The following is a 21314-nucleotide window of genomic DNA, read 5'->3' as shown; positions in this document are numbered from 1 at the left end:
TCCGCGTCGGTTGATGTTTTATTCTGATTTAAACGCATATAGGTACGTTTGCTCACATCACTCTCGATATACCGGTTACGTGTTAGGTTACGTTTATACATAATATTACAACAAAACAACTTGAAGGTTGTATAAATAAAATATTTTAAGGAAAACAAAATGTTTTGAAAAAATAAATAAAATCCTAATCGAAATGTACATAATATTACATCCGGGTAAGTAAATATATTTTGTAAGTTTAGTTAATAGATACTATATAAATGCTAATACTTACTATAAAGCTATAACCCGAGTCTAAATAAAAGTAATTGAATAATATAGTAATTAAGTCGGACCACAATATAATACATATTATATAATATATAAATAACAAATAGCAAATATAATTATATTAATTATAATACAATAGCATATTATTTAACTCATAAAACGTACAATTAATATTGTTAGTACTTACTGCCGATATTATTACAGCAGTATCCATAATGAAAAATTAATTGAATCAAAATTGGAAGATAAGTGTATAATTATTTATAATTAAGGAATCTTACTCTGTTAGCATGTTACATTTCTAGTTTCTAAACGTATTTAATACAACACAATAAACTATAATTCCATAATGTACCATTTGAAAAGAATTTGGTAACTTTTATATTATTTTGGTATCTGTTTTTTAATATTGGCTAGTAAGAATTTAATTTTAATGTAAAACCAATATAGAATAATTAGTTATTCAACTATAGTGTTAAAATATTTGTATAATAAATAAGACTAGTTATTATTTAACGTAACTACGTACTGGTAACTTACAGACGAACTGTCATACCAGACTATCAGAGATTATAAGATGTTCTAATCATAAAAATCTAAAATGTATACATAGGTAGCTACGTTTTTAAATATTTATAACATATAGGTATAATATTATATTTATATATTATTTTAAACTTCTTTGATAATATTGAATAACTTACATATTTTATTAATAATACTTTAGTAGCATCACAAAATAAATTAAATAATATAATATAGATGCGTATTATATATGTGTATCATGTACATATATTAATTTAAATTTGGCTATTATTAAATTGCATTTATAGCACGCGTGCACTCGTATGGTACATAATTTATTTTCATTTATTCTATTTTAAAGTACCTATAATAAATCAAAAGTCAATTAAATATATTTATCCTGATATTGCGAATAGATTTTTGATTTATATAAAAAAAAAGAGTGATTATATAACCAAATTTTAACATAAATAAAAAGAAATAATTAACTGAAATTGATTGCTCCAACTTTTTAGTTGGTTATTTTGTTAGGTGATTATGATATCCGTCAAAATTTAAATAATATTTCATTATTATTTATATATGGTATATATCAGACATAAGTAATCAAAATAATTCCTTAACGTATAGATTAAAACGTATATCAAAATAATTATTTGTGATTTTTATCATGATACATATTCCAAATACAATATTATTAGATTAATATTAAATATAATAAATAATTTACCTAATACTGATGACTACTAAATGTATTATAAATTTATAAATGTGTATCTATTTAATCGATAATGATCATGACATAATGATCTGATTACTTCACACTAAGCACAATTATATACTGTAAAGAACGAATAGTTTACTTAATTTTAATTAGGTATTCACATTGTTGTACAGTTCTGAACTCTGTAACATAAACAGTTAACAACTCTCAAAAAAATATCCAGATTAATATCATTGAATTCACTATAAAATATTTTTTCAATCCATATGTCTACCCACGATTTCAAAATATCAAAATATATTTTAATCTTCCCAATTCTTACAAGACCACAACTGCTTATAATAATTTATTTTATGTCACGACTATATAGCTATGCTTGTCTATAGTCTATAGATAGATATAATATGGTAAACAAAGGTTACGCATCATAATATTTTTATTTTATTTTTAATTTAGGATATTATACAATCTATACTAAAAAAAAATGTACAATAAGCATAATGAATATTTTTAAAAATTATAAGTGCAATGGCTTGGGTGTCTTGAGGAAGAAACCGTTCGTGAAGGTACTTCGGCGTGAATTTACAATTATTTGGGTATTAAGGTATTCCTGCACCGTGATATAATTACAATTATGTGTCTATCCTATAATCGCGCAATAATTTCGCTTATATTCACTTTTTTTATACGAGATTGAATGCACAGATTGAACTATTACAGAAGTTATCAAATTGTGAACCCGTGGATGGTTTTTATCTTTAGTCCATGAATAATATTTTATTTATTAAATTATTATTTTTGATAATGAATTAAATAAAGTTTTTATTTTTATTTTTATTAGTAGGAATTAACGTATATATTAATTTTTTATGGCCAACAAAAACTTTCCGAATTTCATTAAAATGGCCATTAAAAAATATTAATTGATAATCCCTAGCTCAGCTTAACCTAACCTCGGGAGTGTGCAGAGGAGGTGATTTTGGGGTTCAAACCACCCCCAATTGACTGGCTTTTTATTTTTTTTTAATCTTTTTTTATTCACGAAAAAAAAAACATGCATAGGGAATTTTATTGAGCATAGGTACTTATTTCTATAAGAAAATATAATAGCTTATCAATTTCAGTGAAACATTAAAACTATTTTGTTTTTAAAATGTTGAAAAAAAACTTAATAAAATAAAAAAAGTTAAAATGTTTTTTTTTTGTTTATACTTAAACTTATTAGTGTAATATTATTCTAAGTTTAAAGTTAACCTCTCCTCTTGAAAAAAAACCATAAAACCTTGAGTGCATCCCCCGCGCTCTTGCGGTTGGTCTTTATCACAATATATTATTTTGTGGTTTTGTATGCATTGAAAATTTTTGAATATGTTTCAGATTAATTAAAATAATACCACACTATATTTATGTCAAAGAAATTGTCACTGTCTCTACACGTAGTGGTAGACTAAATTTTTTCAGGAAAATGCCTCCTACTTTATATAAATAACCATAAACATAGATAAACAGAGTTCTCAAATGCAAAAGATTTGACTTGACCCACCCAAAAATATTTTAAGATAAAAACAAAATGCGGGCTGCAGACCCACACTCCCTTTAGCCCCTTTATGTCTATAGACACACAATGTATCAATGATACAATTCAAAACAATCACAAATTAATAAATTGTATAAACTAATATAAACTGTTATACATACGGTATTAATTGTTTTATCAAAACTATAATATTAAAAATTGATTTGATAATATTACCTATTTGGAATTTTATTAAAATACGTATGAACATTAATTGTATCATTATATAAATTAAATCAAAGATATGGATAAAATAAACTTTGTGTATAAAATCAATTATTGTAGTAGATATCTATTGAGTATCAATGGTATTTGGTAATTAGTTTCTTTTATACATTATCTTCAACTCTTTATAGGTTTTAACATTAGAAATGTTAAATTTAATAATTACTAACAAAAAACACTCTAAAAGTAAAATAGAAATATTATGCAAAATACGCTAAATTAAATTTACAAAATAAATATAAATAAATTTTATTTTCAACCACTATACAGTATAGAATTTAATGGAGTCAATACAAAGAAGAATTTATATTTAAGTCTAAAAGTACGCGGATTAATAAACTGTGATCTTCACTCTTAAGTTATGGACATAGAGTAATATGGTAATATGGAAAATAGTCTTGATAAAAGTGTTCGGTCAACTCTTGTACTGATTATCCAATTTTTCTTTAGACCTTAGAGAATATTTTTAAGTATCTAAGGAATAGTATCGATACTTTTTAATCTTTAAAATGTTTTTTTTTTATTATCCTAACATTTGTATTACCAATATTACTAATATATACCTTTGTTGGTAAATGGTAATCTTACTATACAAATATATACTTAATAAATTACAAATATTTATACATTTTTTATCTTTACTTCTTTAATTATACCGACACGTATTTAAATTCGTACTTAAATAATATCATTAATTGGTCTAAAAGTAATTAAATACAACTAAATATTATATGTTAAATAAACTTGGTTTTATTTGTAAGTCTTACATTATTATAAATTTATTCGATAACAATTTTAACGGTCAACAATGCAATATTCGTTTGTTTTTAGTTCAAAATATCACAAATATTATAGATAATTAATAAATAGCTTGTCATATAATTATATAAAGTTATATATCAAAATAATAACTGGATTATTATAAAATATTGGAAAATTTTATGAAAATATAAACTTAAATTTGCTAAAATGATGTTTTCGTATAAAATAAGTACCTGCTACAACAGCTATTTAATTAAATGATATAGAGTATTATTGTATTTAATTATACTAAAAAGAACTTAATAGTTATAAATATTAAATAAAATATAGTTTTATTTATACGATAAATACGTAACACTTTTTCACCATCGATGCATATTAATATTCAGATACATATAGTAGTGCATGTTCGATTTTTGAGGTATAATAAAACTTTCTACACTCTTCGAATTTTTCATAACGTATCATATAACAAGTTATTATAAATATTAATTTTTTATTATAATTTTGTGTTTTCTGAGGTATACTTTTCAATTCTTAACATATTATTTAAAGCATATGTTTTTACATACTTCAACATTTCACAGTTTTAGAGAATATTCTATAATTTTAAAGTTATTTGTTAGCATGTTCCATTATTTTATAACTTGAGTAAAAACTTAATGTTTTACAGGCATATTTTTTGATTTTTTAAAATATATAAAACCTAGTTCAACCTACAGATTAAGTATTTCGTGATATATTATAAAATATCCTTATAGAAAATAAAGGTGCACTGCAGTCTCCAATAGTCCGGTAAGAATTGTTTTTCGTATCTATGTAATGATTTATGTATTAATTAATTTTCATATAACATATCCGTAACAGTGACCTACTCAATTACAAAGTACACTCAAAATCTACTACCTTTACAGTAAATCGACTTCTTCGATTTTTATCATTAATCATTTATCAATTATTGTTGTATATTGCGCAGTTTATATAATTATATTACATGCTTTAATTATTCACAGATTGTATCAATAAAATTCTGCGTGATGAACAAATTGAGAGCTGAAGATTTTGTCATTAACTTTGAATTAATGAAACGATTCAGGTTCTATGACATATTTAAACCGAATGGTTCAAAGATTTACCGGCTGTTATTGCTTTATTACGGAGTATTTGTGAACTGCATTGTTGTTTACAGTTCTTTAGGCTTTTTTGTCAAAATGGAAGATACTTTGAGTTACAGTGATTATTTTACAATCATATTCGCTATGATTAGTATTTTTTTATGTTCTTGGAGGTTTTACATTTTTTTAAGCAACGTTGAAATAATTTATGACTTGTCCAACGTTACACGGTTTAATTTTTTGAAGAGCAAAGATTGTTGTAAAAATATAAATATACTTTGCGGCTATAGAGACAGAGTGATTAAAATCACCAATCACTTTTCCCTATTCTCGCTAATAGTGATGTCACAGTGGATACTATTTGCTCTCGTAAGAAGTGCGTTCACATCACCCGAAGACGAAAATATCCGTCAACAGAACATTTTGAACTTACGTTTTCCTATATCTATCCACACTTACAATCAATATTATTTCATACTTTATTTGACGGAATTAGTAATATCAGTATTTGTTGCGTACGTAATGATTTTGTCAGACATATTGTTAATGTCTTGGTGTTGGAGTATAATTGCTCAACAGGAAGTCCTTAGTCAAGCGTTCAGAAAAATCGGACTCGAAGACAACTCACAAAAAAGTAATATTTTTTTGAAATAATAAAATGTTTATTGAAAAGACAAGTGTCATAAATAATTTAATTTCAAAAATTTATTTTAATACAGCATTTAATATTTTAACGCGAGTCTCTTATTATAATATCGTAGTAATTATTTATTATACATTGGTCAATGTAATTTTTTACTATAATTTTTTATCGTATAATTTATTTCGGGTTTTATTTTTTTTAAATATATCTCTTATAGGTATATTATACGAAACGTATATGGCTAAATCTGTCCAACGGCATTTTATTACATAACACCATGTACATTGAGTTAAGTGCTTCCGCGATAATAATAATAATAATACCTATCATAAAATTTGTCAATTTATTTTACTTCATTTGTTAACTTTAATTGATGTCCCAGTGCATATTCACTATTTAAGGGAAATGACTATAGTTTTAAGATATGAGCGTGTTAGAATTTACACTAACATCATAAATAAATCATAATACATCATTTGATCACCTCAGAAATCAAAATTAACAATGTAAAATCGATTATATATATTTAAAGAAAATAATAAATACATGAAAAATTTGTATTAAACTGAATCAGTTAAAAATATCAGATACTTTGGCTATTTAATTTTTTTAAATAATATATAAACACTAAATGTCGACTAATTATAAACTAATAAATATAATAATTGCTTATAAATAAAAAAAAAAACTTTAATTTTTTGATGAAAATATTTAATAATTATAATTACAGTGTATTATGAAGATTTTAAATCAATTTTGGTCGATCAAATACGACTTAATCTGTAAGTATTAATACCACGTTTTAATAAATATGGAAAATTATCGATTACTATAATTATTGAATTAAAATTTCACATTGTATATGTAGACATATATATATAAAAGATAAACTCAAATTAAAAAAGGTAGAAAAGAGAAATTTTTTTAAATATTATGAAAAAGCAAAAATGTTATGTATTAAATCTTTTAAGAATAATTCGTTATAAATATCTATAAAAATTATTCAAGTCAATAATAAATGACATGAAATTATCAACTTATCCTTAGTTTTTGTGATCTTTAAATTGTATATTATACAGAACCGTTATCATACGAGTACATTCATACCTACTTTGTACCAAGAACGACTATAATAATTTCATTCAAAATCTAAAATTAAATGTGATCTTATGATTTTATAAATGTTACACAAACATAGATACTTATATGCTTTATAATAAGTTGGTATTATAAAGAAATGAGTGATAAATGTAACTGTTCAATTTTCTTCATTAATTACATATTACATTCTCATTAGGTACCCTTTTTTTTTCTAATTAAACCGATATTTTTTGAATAGCATCATCGCCTGTGTAAATTTTGTCGCAATAATCTCGTACAAATGTACAATTTAACTAATAAAATACAAGGTAGCTTTTAATTCATCATGTTTAATCTATGAAACACTAAATACAATAATTATGTTGATTAAAATAATATATAGTAATTTAACATAAAATTATGTTTAATTGATCGAAGATATTATAAATATAAAATATTATTGTAATGTTGTTTTAATAATTTTTTTTTTTTTTTCAGGAAAATTAAGTTATTTTATTCAGTTGTTCGTTCTGTTATTTTAACATACGCTGCTATTATGTCAACATGTTTCATAATTTTAACTTATGTGTTAATCGTGGTAGGAATATATCTTTTACTTTAACTTTTATTTTATATGTTACCGACGATGTAGTAAATTTAATTGAGTCGTTGCATTTATAACTACTATTTTTTAATAGATTTATCTATTAAATAAAGATATATATTGTTATTTGTTGCTAACTTACTATATGCATTCATAAAGCTAATATGAGTATTTTAATGCGTACACAGTATAAATACGTATATACAATATAATAATTAAATGCTTTCATAGTTTCATATACGTATAATGTATTCTATATTCATAATTAATTACTCTTTATTTCTAAAAGCATTAATCTTTTAAAAAAAGAAATTAAAATATAAAGCTCTATTATTTGATATTTCCAACATTATTTTTTATCCATACTAGTCTAACCAACCACTAACAATAATATTTTTTTTTATAAATACCATTACCTATACAATATATAATTTCCTAACTTTAAGATAGATACATATTTAAATATACAAATGTATAAAATGTGTATAATAATGAGTGAATAGTTATTTATAATTTATAACTTGAGAGGTTAAATTATTAAATAATTGGATTCAAGTTAAATTATGGCATTATGTAGATTAATGTAACAAAAATCTCGCAACTATTATCACTTGGGTTTGAGTATCTATTATCTAAAATTCAAATCCATACAAATAATAAAAAAATATATTGAATTTATAAAATAATATTTAATATTTTATATTTGTAACTAGATATTTTCATAAAAAAATATTGTTTCAGATTAAAATTTAAAAAAAAAATAGCCATATACATACAAATTTATTAACCCTTTGAATAAGTATATGTAGGTAAAAATATAATAAAATAAAATATATTAGAAATTGCATAGATTTTAAATTTATCAATATACAAAAAATGTAATAAATTTTTAAATAACGATCAACGATTTATTGTTAAAAAATTCAGCTTGTGTAGATGATACTTAATATAATCGTTAGTTTTAATACGATTGAAATATTATGTAAAAAGGTTAGCTTCTCAAAGGAATCACATTCAATTCTCGACATTATCAAGCTTGGATCATCAACTTCGTATACATGCGTACACTTATTTTTATATTGTTATTTATTTGACAATATGAATGTTAAAGTAAATCATTAATATTTACTAGGCTTTGACTTGGTTTGATAATGGTTACATGTTTACATATTTTGCAGTTACAATCTGTTAACACTAGGATATATTCTTGTGATTGGACGAGAATGGATGTAAAATTTAAAAAGTTATTACTTTTAACGATGCAGATGAATAATGCCAATAATTTAATGATAAAAGCTTCGCCGAAAAAAATTGTTAACCTACAATTATTTGCTAACGTATTATATAACTTTTCTACATAATTAATTGTTGCATGAATACAAAAACTAAATTAAATTTTGTTTCAGATTGTAACGATGTCTTACAACATTGTTTCCGTCATGCTGAAAACCACAGGTTAAAAAAATCAAATTTCCAGATAGATCTAAATGTTCAAACGATTAATAAATTAGGAAATAATTTAATATTGGTAGTATAAATAATACTTGATTTAAAAAAACGTAGAATAATATTGTAAAAAAATATATATTAATTATTATTTATTATATTATACTATATATTCACTAATTAATACGTAAATATTTATAAAATGCACACAAATCATTTTTAAAGAAATGTTTCTCAAATACAAATTGTTATATTTACTATCAATAAACAAAAATGAATATCATTCAATTTTTTTAAAAACACAAAATCGCCTCACCCCGTTTGTATGTTTGAAATATGATTCTATAGTATGCGATTTAAATTATATGTAGGTATATACAAAACAGTAAGCTGACTGACTGATCTATCAACAGATAGTTTGAACCATTAGACGGATTGAGCTGAAATTTGACATATAGATTATGACGTAGGCTTTCGCTAAGAATGGATTTTTATAAATTTAAGCCCTGAAGGGATTAAAAGTGTTGTAAAGTGTAAAATAGAAAATTCGCTTAGCCGAAACCACTGAAGCTATGAGTATGAAATTCGGTTAGTAGTTTTGTTTCATGACGTAGACATTTACGTCTTTTGTGGTTTGTAGAGGAAGAAAAAGTATATAGGTACTTCAATAGACACAATGGTCAACATAGACGATGCAACTAATTATCCTGTTGAATATTTAAATTTTAAATTCGTTAAAACCATTAGGTATGTCATATTATTGCCATATCATAGGCTTATTCTGCATGTAGACACACCTATATTATGTTGTTGCGAAATTTGAAACCACCTAAACTGAACTACGGGACCAGGCTTAAAGTCAAAGTCTCATATCGCAATATAATAGAATCCATAATTTTAACTAGATGTGCGAAAGGGTAATCTGTATTTGTACTACGAATTCCTTTAATTCTGAACGATCTCCCGTTTTAATTTAAACGATTACAATTTCCTCTCAGAGTCTACTTTGCAATGACTATAAACAAGTTTTAAGGCCAGACTCTCAAATTTGCAGGAATAGTCTTGTAAAAAAACTGTTTTTCATATAGACAGTTCTACGTAGCTTGCTCACGCATAAGCTCACTCAGTAACTTTGTGATTGTAATTTTGGTTCCTACTCATAAAAATCAGCAAAGAATATTGTCTATAAAGATGTTTTGTAGATAATATTTTGAATAACTATTTGTAAAGAATTTATTTTAAACCTTCACTGCTAAAACTTATCGCAAACGAAGCTACGGCCAAAATCTATAACTAATAGAATATTATATGATAATAATAAAATTGTCTTGATAACTAATTAATATGTCTAAAATATTATTTCAGCAATCTTAATTAAATTTTATTTAAATAGAATAAATAATATTAAATCTTGCCAGATTACACACAGTTTTATATTTAAACCCGGCAACGGCGTGTAGTTCAGGGAATGGTAAACTCTTACAAATGTAATGTAATCTCCTATAAAAGATAGTGTTACTCTAATAAAATATGATAAAAAAGGATACCTCTCATACCACTGTAAAAATATATCAGTTTTACAATATATTAATGCATAATATTATACAAAAGTATAAACTTAAAACAAAAATTGTTTGAAAAATATAAAAATTTAATAAAACAATAGTCATAACTCATAATCATTTACGTGTATTTTTGTGATATACTTTGGAGATAAACTCTAAACCTAAGATTTCTCCTTGTACATATTTATTTTTTTGTGTAAATATAAATTCATATTTTTAAATTGTTTTTGTTTGTTTGCGTTATGTCGATACCGCACTAATTATACTTTCGCTGATCTATTAACAATTTGTACTGCAAATTCTCTATTCAAATTATGTTTGTATTTTATAATTTTATATATTTATTATTTTCAATTTATGATAACTTTTAATTTTTTGACTTAACAATTTTTCTCATATATTTACTATTTACGTATATTGATGTCGAATATGCGAATCCGTGCAAGCTACTTGAGCAGAAATTATGCAAACAATACCTGAAAAATTTGCAATATTTTGTTATCCATCAGACAAAATTGACGAAGAATTAATTAAAATTGTAAGTTAAAATATTCATTGTAACCAAATAAAATAGTAGTAATAATACTGACAATGCTGTGTAAATAATTGATACATTTAATATTTTTATTATTTTATAAGCCCGAGTCTAAAAGTTTTGACACCACGTCTATGTGATATAATCACGTTGACTTAACTGCAATGAAAAAATATGGCATAGTTTGGGTTACAAGCCACATACTTTAACCGAAACAGAAGCAGAAACAACAATATTGGACTGTTGATATCAACAACAAAACGATTTTTTGAAGCTAATCAAGCATTGAAAACAATGTACATTAAATAATATAGTTGGGTATAACTATACAAGTATTAAATAATTGTTTTTTAGAAGTGAATGGAAAGATGTAAAACACTTGTTTGGATGTGCGGTAGAGGTATTAAAAACTCTGTTTTTGGTATTGTTGGGTGTGACGACATTGGAACATCAATTGTAAAAAATTTGAATACATTTGACATTTCTCGATTACTATGTATACCAGTAGACCTGAACAACCTGTCAGTAATATATGATTTAGTTAAATATATAGGTACTGTATAAGAATAATAAAAACGTTGAATTCATGATAAATTAGCTAAAGATCTCGGTGAAAAATTGGTTACAATCGATGAGCTTGTAGAACAACGTGACTTCATAATTCTTTCCGTCACGCTGAATGAGGACACAAAGTTTATCATTAACAAAGAATTTGCTGTTTTAGAAAATACCCTAATGCCACATGAAGTGCAGTTTTAGCTTAATGGTTATAATCTAATAATTAAAATTGCATAAAAATAATCTAAACTTTTAATGTTACAGTGTACCTATACAATTTTAATTATTATTAAATTTATTGGTTTAAAATTGTAAAATATAATATAATATTTTCTTAAATATTTTAAATGTCTATTATTTTATTAACCAATAGTATTGAAAATTATTTGTGTACAATTCAACTTGATGAAACTACTTAAATAAAATTATAATACATAAAAAATTTTTCTTCTATTGTTAAAATAAATACATTTTCAATTTTTTATAAATAATTAAATTTGTATTAATGTTAATTGTTAAATGTATAAATATGTTTATAAACGTGTGCTGACATTATGAATAAAATAGTCAGATAAAAAAAATATTCACATTCAAATCTAAGTTCTGTTTCAACAACTATTCTTATGGGACCGAGAAGGTAATATTTATTAAGAGTACCTACATAAATCTCTGACGGAAGTAGTCATCCAATGATGATACTACTTATAATAATATCTAGTTTGAATTAAACATTTTTATTTGCAAGTGGGGAAAAGGTTAAGTCATATGTTTAACACGTCATGGCTACATTTGCGTTCAAGATGTCTTAATTGTCTTAGGAGATTACCGAGATTTATAAATATAGTTGCTAGTCTTACAAGTTACAAGTTCAGTTAAGTGGATACTTACAATGAACTATGAAGATTATGATTTATGTTATCGTTTTATCAATGTTATCACATTTTATTTGTTGCAGAAAAGGGACCAAGTGTAGGCAATATTATATACAGACACAAAAAACGTTTTTCCGTGAAGATACCTAATATGATATACATTCGTTTTCTCTTTATCATGGGTATACCGTTCATTTTAACCGTTTGGAGCGCTACAGATTTTTTTTTGCCCTTTATGTGCATAGTCGTTTCACAGGTCACCTTATCAATTGCTGATAGGCAATCAGCTGTAAGAACTCAGAAGTACTACTCGTCCCGTAAATTCATGGTAACCGGCATATCTTCCATCATATTATTATCGTTGACTGAACTTTTAGATATTTTATACACAACATTATATAAAATAACCATAGACCTTATACTGAGTATAAGGTCTATGAAAATAACACATTATACTATATCACATAATATCCTATCCGTAATCATAAAAACCAAGTCTTAATCATGAAACTTTCACCGTGCCGGGGCAAAATTCGAATGATATGTTTTTTTCTCCTCCATAGTTGTCGATTTGTTCTTCCACGATCTTCTGGTGGATTCTAGAATGTTCTACCCCCGATTTTGATACGCTGCGCGTGTATACTTATGTTTAACACAGTAAAATACAAAAAATACATTACCAACTGTCCGTGGGTTAGTGGATGTTGTAGTAGTATTTGTTGTGCAATGCCATTCGATAGACTCTTTCGGTTCTATACGCCAATACGCTGTCTATTCCGAAATTGATATTTCCAAATACGAATGCGTAACAAGTGACCATAAGTCTTTTGAAGTTACGTGCTACACATTGTTTTACTCCTGTAGAAATTTTAAGTGAAATTTACTCGTGAAACGACCAAATCTACTGTAAATGTAAGTAATTTGTTTTATTTTTACCACCTACGTTAAAAATAATTGGATTAACCATAGGTCATAACGTAATTATTATTGTACTCTATGGAATATGCTATGCATTTTATCAAATAATTTTTCTATATTTAACGCCAAAGGATATTTATACAGAATATACATGTGTTTGGCTTATATTTTTTATCTTTTCGAATAATTGCAATTATTTGATGTCATATTTTACAAAATTAATTCTGATTTCGATTCGAGTGTGTGCCTAACTACTTCATTTAAGAAATAGATTGTTAGTAGGTACATATATGGTATTGTATCATGACAATTATTAATCAACAATCTTTCATCCATTTATGTAAGTGTAGAAAGTTCAAAGTTATAACTGTAGTGGTTTTCCTTTGTTGAAATCCTTCTAAGAACTCATAATATTAAATTGATATTATTTTACTAAATGGTAGCTATTGATTTAGTTTTACTTTCCTGTTTGGAGTTAATTTAATAAATTCTGCTTTAATGATAATGGTACACACTTCAGCATTCATTCAAAAATTACATTTAATTTATTATTTTTTTTAAATTCAATATTTTATTAAAGAAAATACCTAAGTAATATAGCATATTATTTATTTTATTTAGCAAAAATTTCAATTACTGAATTACCATGACTTTATCTAAACTTAATGATGTTTAAATTAAATTAAATATAATTAATAATATCAAATTTAATATCTATTTTTATTTTACTAAGTAGAAATTTTATAGAATTATAAATAATTTTTTTTTGTTTTTTATTTAACTGATATTTATATTTATAAGTTGTAACTTAAAACATGCCTTTTTTAATTAAAATTAACAACAACTTAAATAGAACAAAATTAATAAAAATAGATATTAATTCAGATTAATATGTTATAATTTATGTGTACCTATTTATTACAATTATTGATTTATTAATGGACAAGAAGTAAGGTCTATCCTATTTTTGTTTCGTAACAAACAAACAAATAGTTGTTAAAATGTGTATTTTTAAACCATTAATCATTATTGTTACAAGTATTAACTTGGAATATTGATTAATTTTCATAAAATATGTATATCGTATACACCATTTATTAAAAGCTGACAAATATTATTTTTCTTATCAAACACTAAATGTGTTTATATTTACCAACTTCCTTCTAAAAATAGTAATTTTATTTGGTATCATTTATGTATTAGCATTATTATACTTAAGTTTTAATTCAATGACATTTTTAATAATAATTCAATTTGATTTTAGCATATGATGGGAAAAGACTATTATCAAATCCTAGGAGTGTCAAAAGGAGCAGCAGACGATGAAATTAAAAAGGCTTATCGAAAATTAGCACTCAAATACCATCCAGATAAGAATAAAAGTGCTGGAGCTGAAGAAAAATTCAAAGAGGTAGCAGAAGCATATGAAGTATTAAGTGATAAAAAAAAACGTGATATATATGATAAATATGGTGAAGATGGTCTTAAAGGAGGTGCTGGCCAAGGAAATAATTCAAACAACTATTCTTATACTTTCCATGGCGATCCTAGAGCAACATTTGCACAGTTCTTTGGCTCGACAAATCCATTTGGCAATATATTTGGTAATAGTGGTTCAATGTTTGATGATGAAATGGACTTTGATGATGGTTTTATTCGAATGTCACATGGTCCACCTGGCATGGGAGCTTTTAGGTCACAGTCATTCAATGTTCATGGTTCACCTATGGGACGATCTAAAGAAAAAGCTCAAGACCCAGCTATTGAACATGAAGTATATGTGTCATTAGAGGATATAAGTAGAGGGTGTACAAAAAAAATGAAAATCTCTAGAAGAGTGCTCCAAGCAGATGGAACTTCTAGAAAAGAAGATAAAGTGTTAACAATCAATATAAAACCTGGTTGGAAAGCAGGTACTAAAATAACATTTCAAAAAGAAGGAGATCAAGCAATGAACAGAATACCTTCAGACATTGTTTTTGTAATAAGAGACAAACCTCATCCAATTTTTAAACGTGATGGAAATGATATTAGATATACAGTTCCAATAACTCTTAAACAAGTAATAATTTTTTAATTTTTTTTTTTTTAATATTTAAAATATAATAATTATTTTATTTTTAGGCACTATGTGGCGTAGACGTTGTAGTTCCTACTTTAACAGATAAAAAATTACCTCTTAACCTAAAATCAGAAGTTGTAAAACCATCAACTGTCAAACGATTTCAAGGTTATGGTCTCCCATATGCTAAAGAACAATCAAGAAAAGGGGATTTATTAGTATCATTTGATATTAAATTTCCCGAAACAATTTCACCTGCAATGAAAGCTGTTTTGTGTGATACACTACCGTGAGTAGTTGAATTGGTTCAAAATTATATTTGGACTTTTATTTCGTCTAATATATTTTTTTTTTTATTATTTATACATAATATATTATATTTATAAGATATATTATGTGTTTTCTTAATCTTGTTCTTTTTTTTTTCTAACATCTTCATTGTTTGAAGATATTAATAAATATTCCCAAAATAAATAATTTAGGTTTTATTTTGTACATAGAATTTAACATACAATTTTTGTTAATAAATTGAACAACTTTCTGGTTTATTTGAATGCAATTTTTTAATTTTTTTTTTTTTTTTTTTATATATATATTCCTCCTTGTTATTTAATATGTGCGCCAAAACTTGTAGTTCTATTTATACATATACTGTATATTTTATTAATAGATATTTTCATGTTACAAGAAAATATTGGCTCTTGTGCCTAAATGCTCTACTGGACAAATGTTGTTTTACTATAATTATTGTATATTTATTATTTATATATGTAATTATATTATAACAATAAGCAAACTAATTGTTCAAGTTATAAATTATTTGATATGTTTTTAGAAATTGAAAATTTTTATTTTGTTATAATTTCTAATGATATGATGTTTATAATGTTAACAAAAATGTTTAGCATTTATTTTCCTACTTCTTCATTCTGAAAAATTTAATAATCAAGTTTCTAATTTATTATTTAATCATCATAAGTAGTAAGTTCATATTACTCAACGTTTATTTATGTTAATTTTACATATGCTGGTATAATTACATTATCATTGAGAAGAATTCAGAAATATTGGATTTCATTACGTTATTTGCTGCTGATGTAACTTGTCAAATTTTTTTTATAAAACCCCACTAACCAGTAGGGGCGTAGGTAGCGTACATGTAAGCATTGCTTACACTTAAAAATTAAAAGGAAAAATTTCTTTATAATTTAACAGTACATGAAAAATGATTTTATAATTTTATTTTTATTTATTTAGATGATGGTTTTTATTCTCGTTTTGTTGGTGTCATACGCTGTCCATTGATTACAACACCACTTATGGAAAACCATAAATTCACGGTCTATTTTTAATCTATTATGTTATTGGCAAATCATAATCTGATCGCACTAAGTGGCACTGCAGTGTAACAGTTTAAAATTGCTTACGTTTGTAAGCAGATTTGATTTTATTTAAGAGAGAAACGACCAGTACTTATATAGTTCGATACATTGTAGTCGCTTTTTCTTATCCATGCCGTCATTCATTATATAGATATTTAAATTCTTTGCTATCTTGAATTTATAACACGTCGTTAAAAGGATAAAATTTGTGTTTCTGTAATTTACAATAATTGGGTATAGAATTCAATCGCTTGAAAAAAATAACTGTTCACATCCTTTTAAATACACACACCATGTCACTGCTAACCAATTATAATGAAACAAATTTTCAGAGATGGTCAAATTATTGATTGTTACCCATATGATTGTCTATAGAATAGATATAATGGATGAAACTGTTTATATTATTTATGTAATAGGTTCATCATGGATAAAAATTTCCGAAAACCTTATCTTATCTACTAAGAAAATATGGTTTTTCTTTAAATCGACTGAAGATGGAATATAGAACTTTTAAAAAGTTAAAAGATAGGAGAGGAAAAAAAAAGCCTAAATGAACACGACTACAGAACCATGGTTTAATGGGGACTGCTGAATTTAAAGTAGCACGTTTTATAGATAAAATATCTTATTATTAAATAATTGTAGAAAACAAGATTAAATATTGGTTCATTTTTTAAATATTTTTGTCACAATGACATTTTGAGACAAACATTCTGTTTATTCTAATAGCAGTTTGAACAAATATTTCATGGGTATCAGTTACATATGAATTTTTAAGTTTTTAAGTAGTCAAAACAAGCAAATCATATTGTTTTACTAGGACTAGATCACAATATTTTGAAATAGACACCAATTAATAGTATTAGTTTTATGACTATTGAATTAGCCATGACTTTAATGTATCACCGATAATAGACATACTTTAACAGTTCTTGATGTTTTCCAAATATGCAACCAATCACGGAACAGACAACAAAATATAACATTCCTATATAAAGTATATATTGAATATATAATGGATAAATCAGGATATTTTTAGTACACATAATATACACAAAAAAAACAACAAAGTATTAAGTTGAAAGAATTAAAGTACTTTATTTGACCATCAATTGCACAAACAAGAATCTGAAAGAAAAGTTTTTAAACATATTAAACCTTAATTCTAATTATTACTTAGTGTTAACACATTTAACATCAAACTTAACAGAACAACACAGTATCTACTTCATATATATACAAGATCAAAAATTATATTTAAATTTGAAACAAATAATGTGATTATTTTATTGAGGTTGTCTCCTCAGTAGCGTTTATGCCACCCAAAAGCAGTTACATAAATACTGTCATTCAATTTATAAAATTATCAACTGGTAAATGTTGTTAAGTTTCAATGGAAAATGTTTAATACAATTTGATTTAAATTCAATAAGCACCAAAAAACTTAAACGAATATAAACAAATATATCTTCAAGAACAAAAAACATATATTAATAATTATTAATTTGTAACTAAAATTAAATATATACACCAAGTATCATGAGTGGCATTTTCCTTAATAAGATGAATAATTAGCATTTTTTTTTTTTTTATATAAATATCAAATGAATTGGAAAAATTTGAGATTGAAATAAACAACAGTAAGTTAGATTACTTCTGGCACCTACTTAAACATAATATTAAAGTAACTATTACTTTAATTTTAAGAAATATTTTGTACACACACACACATAGTTATAATTAACTATTCAATATGATAGAAAATCCAGACAAAAAATAATCATTCAGTCGATGTTAATATTGGTTAGCTTGAAATAAATGAAAATAATATCTGTTTATAACACATTTATAAAAAATTTAATGCTTATTGAAAAACTGCTGAGGGTGGTGGATGGGATGCTAACCCCTACCAAATAAACCACTGAACTCAAATCCTAAATTAAATATATATTTTAGGATTTGAGCTTCAGTGGAAAAATACTCACTACTTTTATTCTTCCGGAACAACTATTGCCCCATCATCAATTCCTTCGATGATATCATGAGGATTTTTTCCATCAACAGTACATCCAACACTCTAAGAACAAATAAAACTTGTATTAAATAAATACAAGCATAGCTTTTATATTATAATAAACAATACCTGAGCTGATCCTAAAATTTCTTTTACGGTTCCAGCCAATGTTCTGGCCATTGATCTTGGCCTCATTGTTCTACTGATATTGATGATTTCATCCAAAGTTACATTACCATTGTGTTTAACAGTAAAATAAATAACCAAAATATGTGGTAATTCAAAAAATAACTAGTTTACACAAATTCAATTTAAATTTGTAAGATTATTTTGTTTGAGTCCGCAAAACCAGACAATGACACTCGGTAGTTCTGGGTGAAGCAACTCGTGATATAATTTTGATATACGACAGTTTGTTAAAATCATGTAAGTCATTAAAACTGACATGAGGAACAATAGTCGATTGAGTCAATTTACTAGTGAACAATAACGTGGTGAAATACATACCATTTTTAACCTTCTTTCTATCACGAGGTGGTTCTTTAAGAGCTTTGATTACCAATGATGATGCTGAAGGAACAACAGAAATCGTAGCTACTCTGTTTTGAATAGTCAATTTAACAGTAATTTTCAAACCTTTCCAGTCAGATGTAGCCTTAGCAATATCATCACCGACTTTCTTGGGAGACTAAAAGATGAATACATACTTTATAATTCAGAAAATTCTGTATAAATCAACTATAGTAAAAGATTAAGTGATTCTAAAAACTCACCAAACCCAATGGACCAATTTTGGGAGCAAGAGAAGATGTAGCACCAACTTCTCCTCCAACACATCGCATGTACACTATAAACAAAAAATAAAAATAGTTATAAGGTAAATAAACAAGATATTGCATACAAATAAGGTAAAAATAAATCATAAAATTCAATCTCCAAAAATAATGTTTAAATTAAATTAAGCACATATGTATAGGCTTTAATAATTTTTAAATAACGAAAGAATCATTTAGTAATAAGTATAAGTAACGACAATAGTGCCATAAGTTCAAATTAAAAACGTGGAAATTTCAGTATGAATTTATCACGTGTTTTATAAGAATTATTAGAAAAAGAATACGTTACCTTCTTTGATTTCACTTGGATCGAATTTAGGTGGCATTGTTATTCAGATGTAAGTGAACGGTTTAAAAGGAATTTAATTAAGAAAAAAAAATAGGGAAAAAGAATTCAGCCGACTGAACAACTCGAGATGACGGAATCGGAGTCCGATAGAAAATGGATGAACCGGAGTCCTAACTATAAAATAAAAAGAGAGTATTTAATATTATGGCATTGGTCGCCACAACACTTAACCTCAAATTGTATTTATTACTTATTAAGTAGTGGGAGTGATTTAAAATGATTTTCATTGCACGATATTTGTAAACGTACAGTTTAACCAACTACTCGATAAATTCTAGCGTTTCTACAATAGTTATCAGGTTTATGACTAAATCTTTTTCAGGAACGGCGAAAGATATAGGCAACACGGTAACACATTTTTCACGCGGGTTATATCACCTATCTACACGGCAAGTGATGAATTTATTTATGAAAAAAAAATTGTTTGACACGATCTCTTTGTTATATCCGCAAATTAATAGGTATGTAATATTAAACACAAATTTCCAAATACGTTATTTGTAAAGATATTCAGTTAAATTAAAAATACATAGGTATCTTTTTTATTTTCATAATTTGAAACTTAACCTAACGTATAATTATACTACTAAGAGGTATTCTGAAATATTTAATTTTTGATATATTTTTAAATAAATATTTCATAAGTATAATATTGACAAGCACATTTGCATAATTTTGTTTGCAAAAAAAAAAAAAAGTGTGAGCATATTTTTGTTAAATGTTAAATTAGGTACATTACGGGCTCTGAAAAATCTTCTGTGCGCCATTTCATTACATTCATTACAGTGACTTATAGCTTTCTCAATGATGACGAATGATGACACTGACACCTACTGTGAAGCCAAGTGATTATACCTAATTCTCAATTTTTTTTTTTTATTTTAATAATATATTAGTTTTAACAATATTTATTCTGAATAAATTAAATCAATTACATTCGATTAAAGTGTATACAGGATACTTTAGGTTAAGTACGTCAGATTATATCTATTTGTTTCAGTTTTTTCATAAACTAAATCAAATATATTTTATAATATTCATATTATAATATTTGTGGTTTTGTCTGCCACAAACCACAGTCCACAGACATATTAATATATACGTCATAAATTCAATCAAATTTAGAAATACCAAATTATCTTTAATCATAAAAATAACGCAGCTTTGGGCCGATTGTGCGATATTTTGTTAAAATTTAGAACATATTATTAGCGTGTAATTTAACCATTGGTCCAAGTTATGACTCATGA

The 21314-nt window shown here is 25.3% G+C and overlaps 3 protein-coding genes and 1 pseudogene across 4 annotated transcripts; 3 read left to right on the top strand and 1 right to left on the bottom strand.

The window, feature by feature from the left end:
* Positions 1–175: 175 nt before the first annotated feature.
* Positions 176–9081, top strand: LOC112591739. Of its 2 annotated transcripts, XM_025335652.1 has the most exons (8): positions 176–215; positions 4756–4877; positions 5096–5831; positions 6571–6622; positions 7419–7518; positions 8515–8634; positions 8703–8861; positions 8931–9081. In XM_025335652.1, exons 3-8 carry the CDS (start codon positions 5120–5122, stop codon positions 8982–8984), a joined length of 1197 nt encoding a protein of 398 aa, XP_025191437.1. In that variant the 5' UTR covers positions 176–215; positions 4756–4877; positions 5096–5119; the 3' UTR covers positions 8985–9081. The 2 variants fall into 2 exon arrangements, with proteins under 2 accessions (XP_025191437.1, XP_025191438.1); XM_025335653.1 differs by lacking the exon at positions 4756–4877 and having other exon boundaries at positions 178–215.
* Positions 9082–10962: 1881 nt separating this feature from the next.
* Positions 10963–11829, top strand: LOC112591693 (annotated as a pseudogene).
* A 1319-nt stretch (positions 11830–13148) lies between these two features.
* Positions 13149–15857, top strand: LOC112591685 (dnaJ protein homolog 1-like). Its single transcript, XM_025335583.1, has 3 exons — positions 13149–13412; positions 14683–15480; positions 15543–15857. The coding sequence occupies exons 2-3, from the start codon at positions 14686–14688 to the stop codon at positions 15771–15773; spliced, it is 1026 nt and encodes a 341-aa protein (XP_025191368.1). The 5' UTR covers positions 13149–13412; positions 14683–14685; the 3' UTR covers positions 15774–15857.
* Positions 15858–17938: 2081 nt separating this feature from the next.
* Positions 17939–20210, bottom strand: LOC112591699 (60S ribosomal protein L12). The gene is made up of 6 exons (XM_025335598.1): positions 20005–20210; positions 19653–19726; positions 19387–19567; positions 19009–19127; positions 18851–18942; positions 17939–17993 (listed from the first exon to the last, which is right to left on the bottom strand). Exons 1-5 carry the CDS (start codon positions 20039–20041, stop codon positions 18856–18858), a joined length of 498 nt encoding a protein of 165 aa, XP_025191383.1. The 5' UTR covers positions 20042–20210; the 3' UTR covers positions 17939–17993; positions 18851–18855.
* Between the last annotated feature and the right edge of the window lie 1104 nt (positions 20211–21314).

The sequence above is a fragment of the Melanaphis sacchari genome, unplaced genomic scaffold, assembly GCF_002803265.2.
Source record: "Melanaphis sacchari strain LSU unplaced genomic scaffold, SCAv2.0 Contig141_pilon_pilon, whole genome shotgun sequence".
Lineage (NCBI taxonomy): Eukaryota > Metazoa > Arthropoda > Insecta > Hemiptera > Aphididae > Melanaphis > Melanaphis sacchari.
Note: the sequence above shows the minus strand (reverse complement) of the source record. Positions and strands in the feature narration are given on the sequence as shown.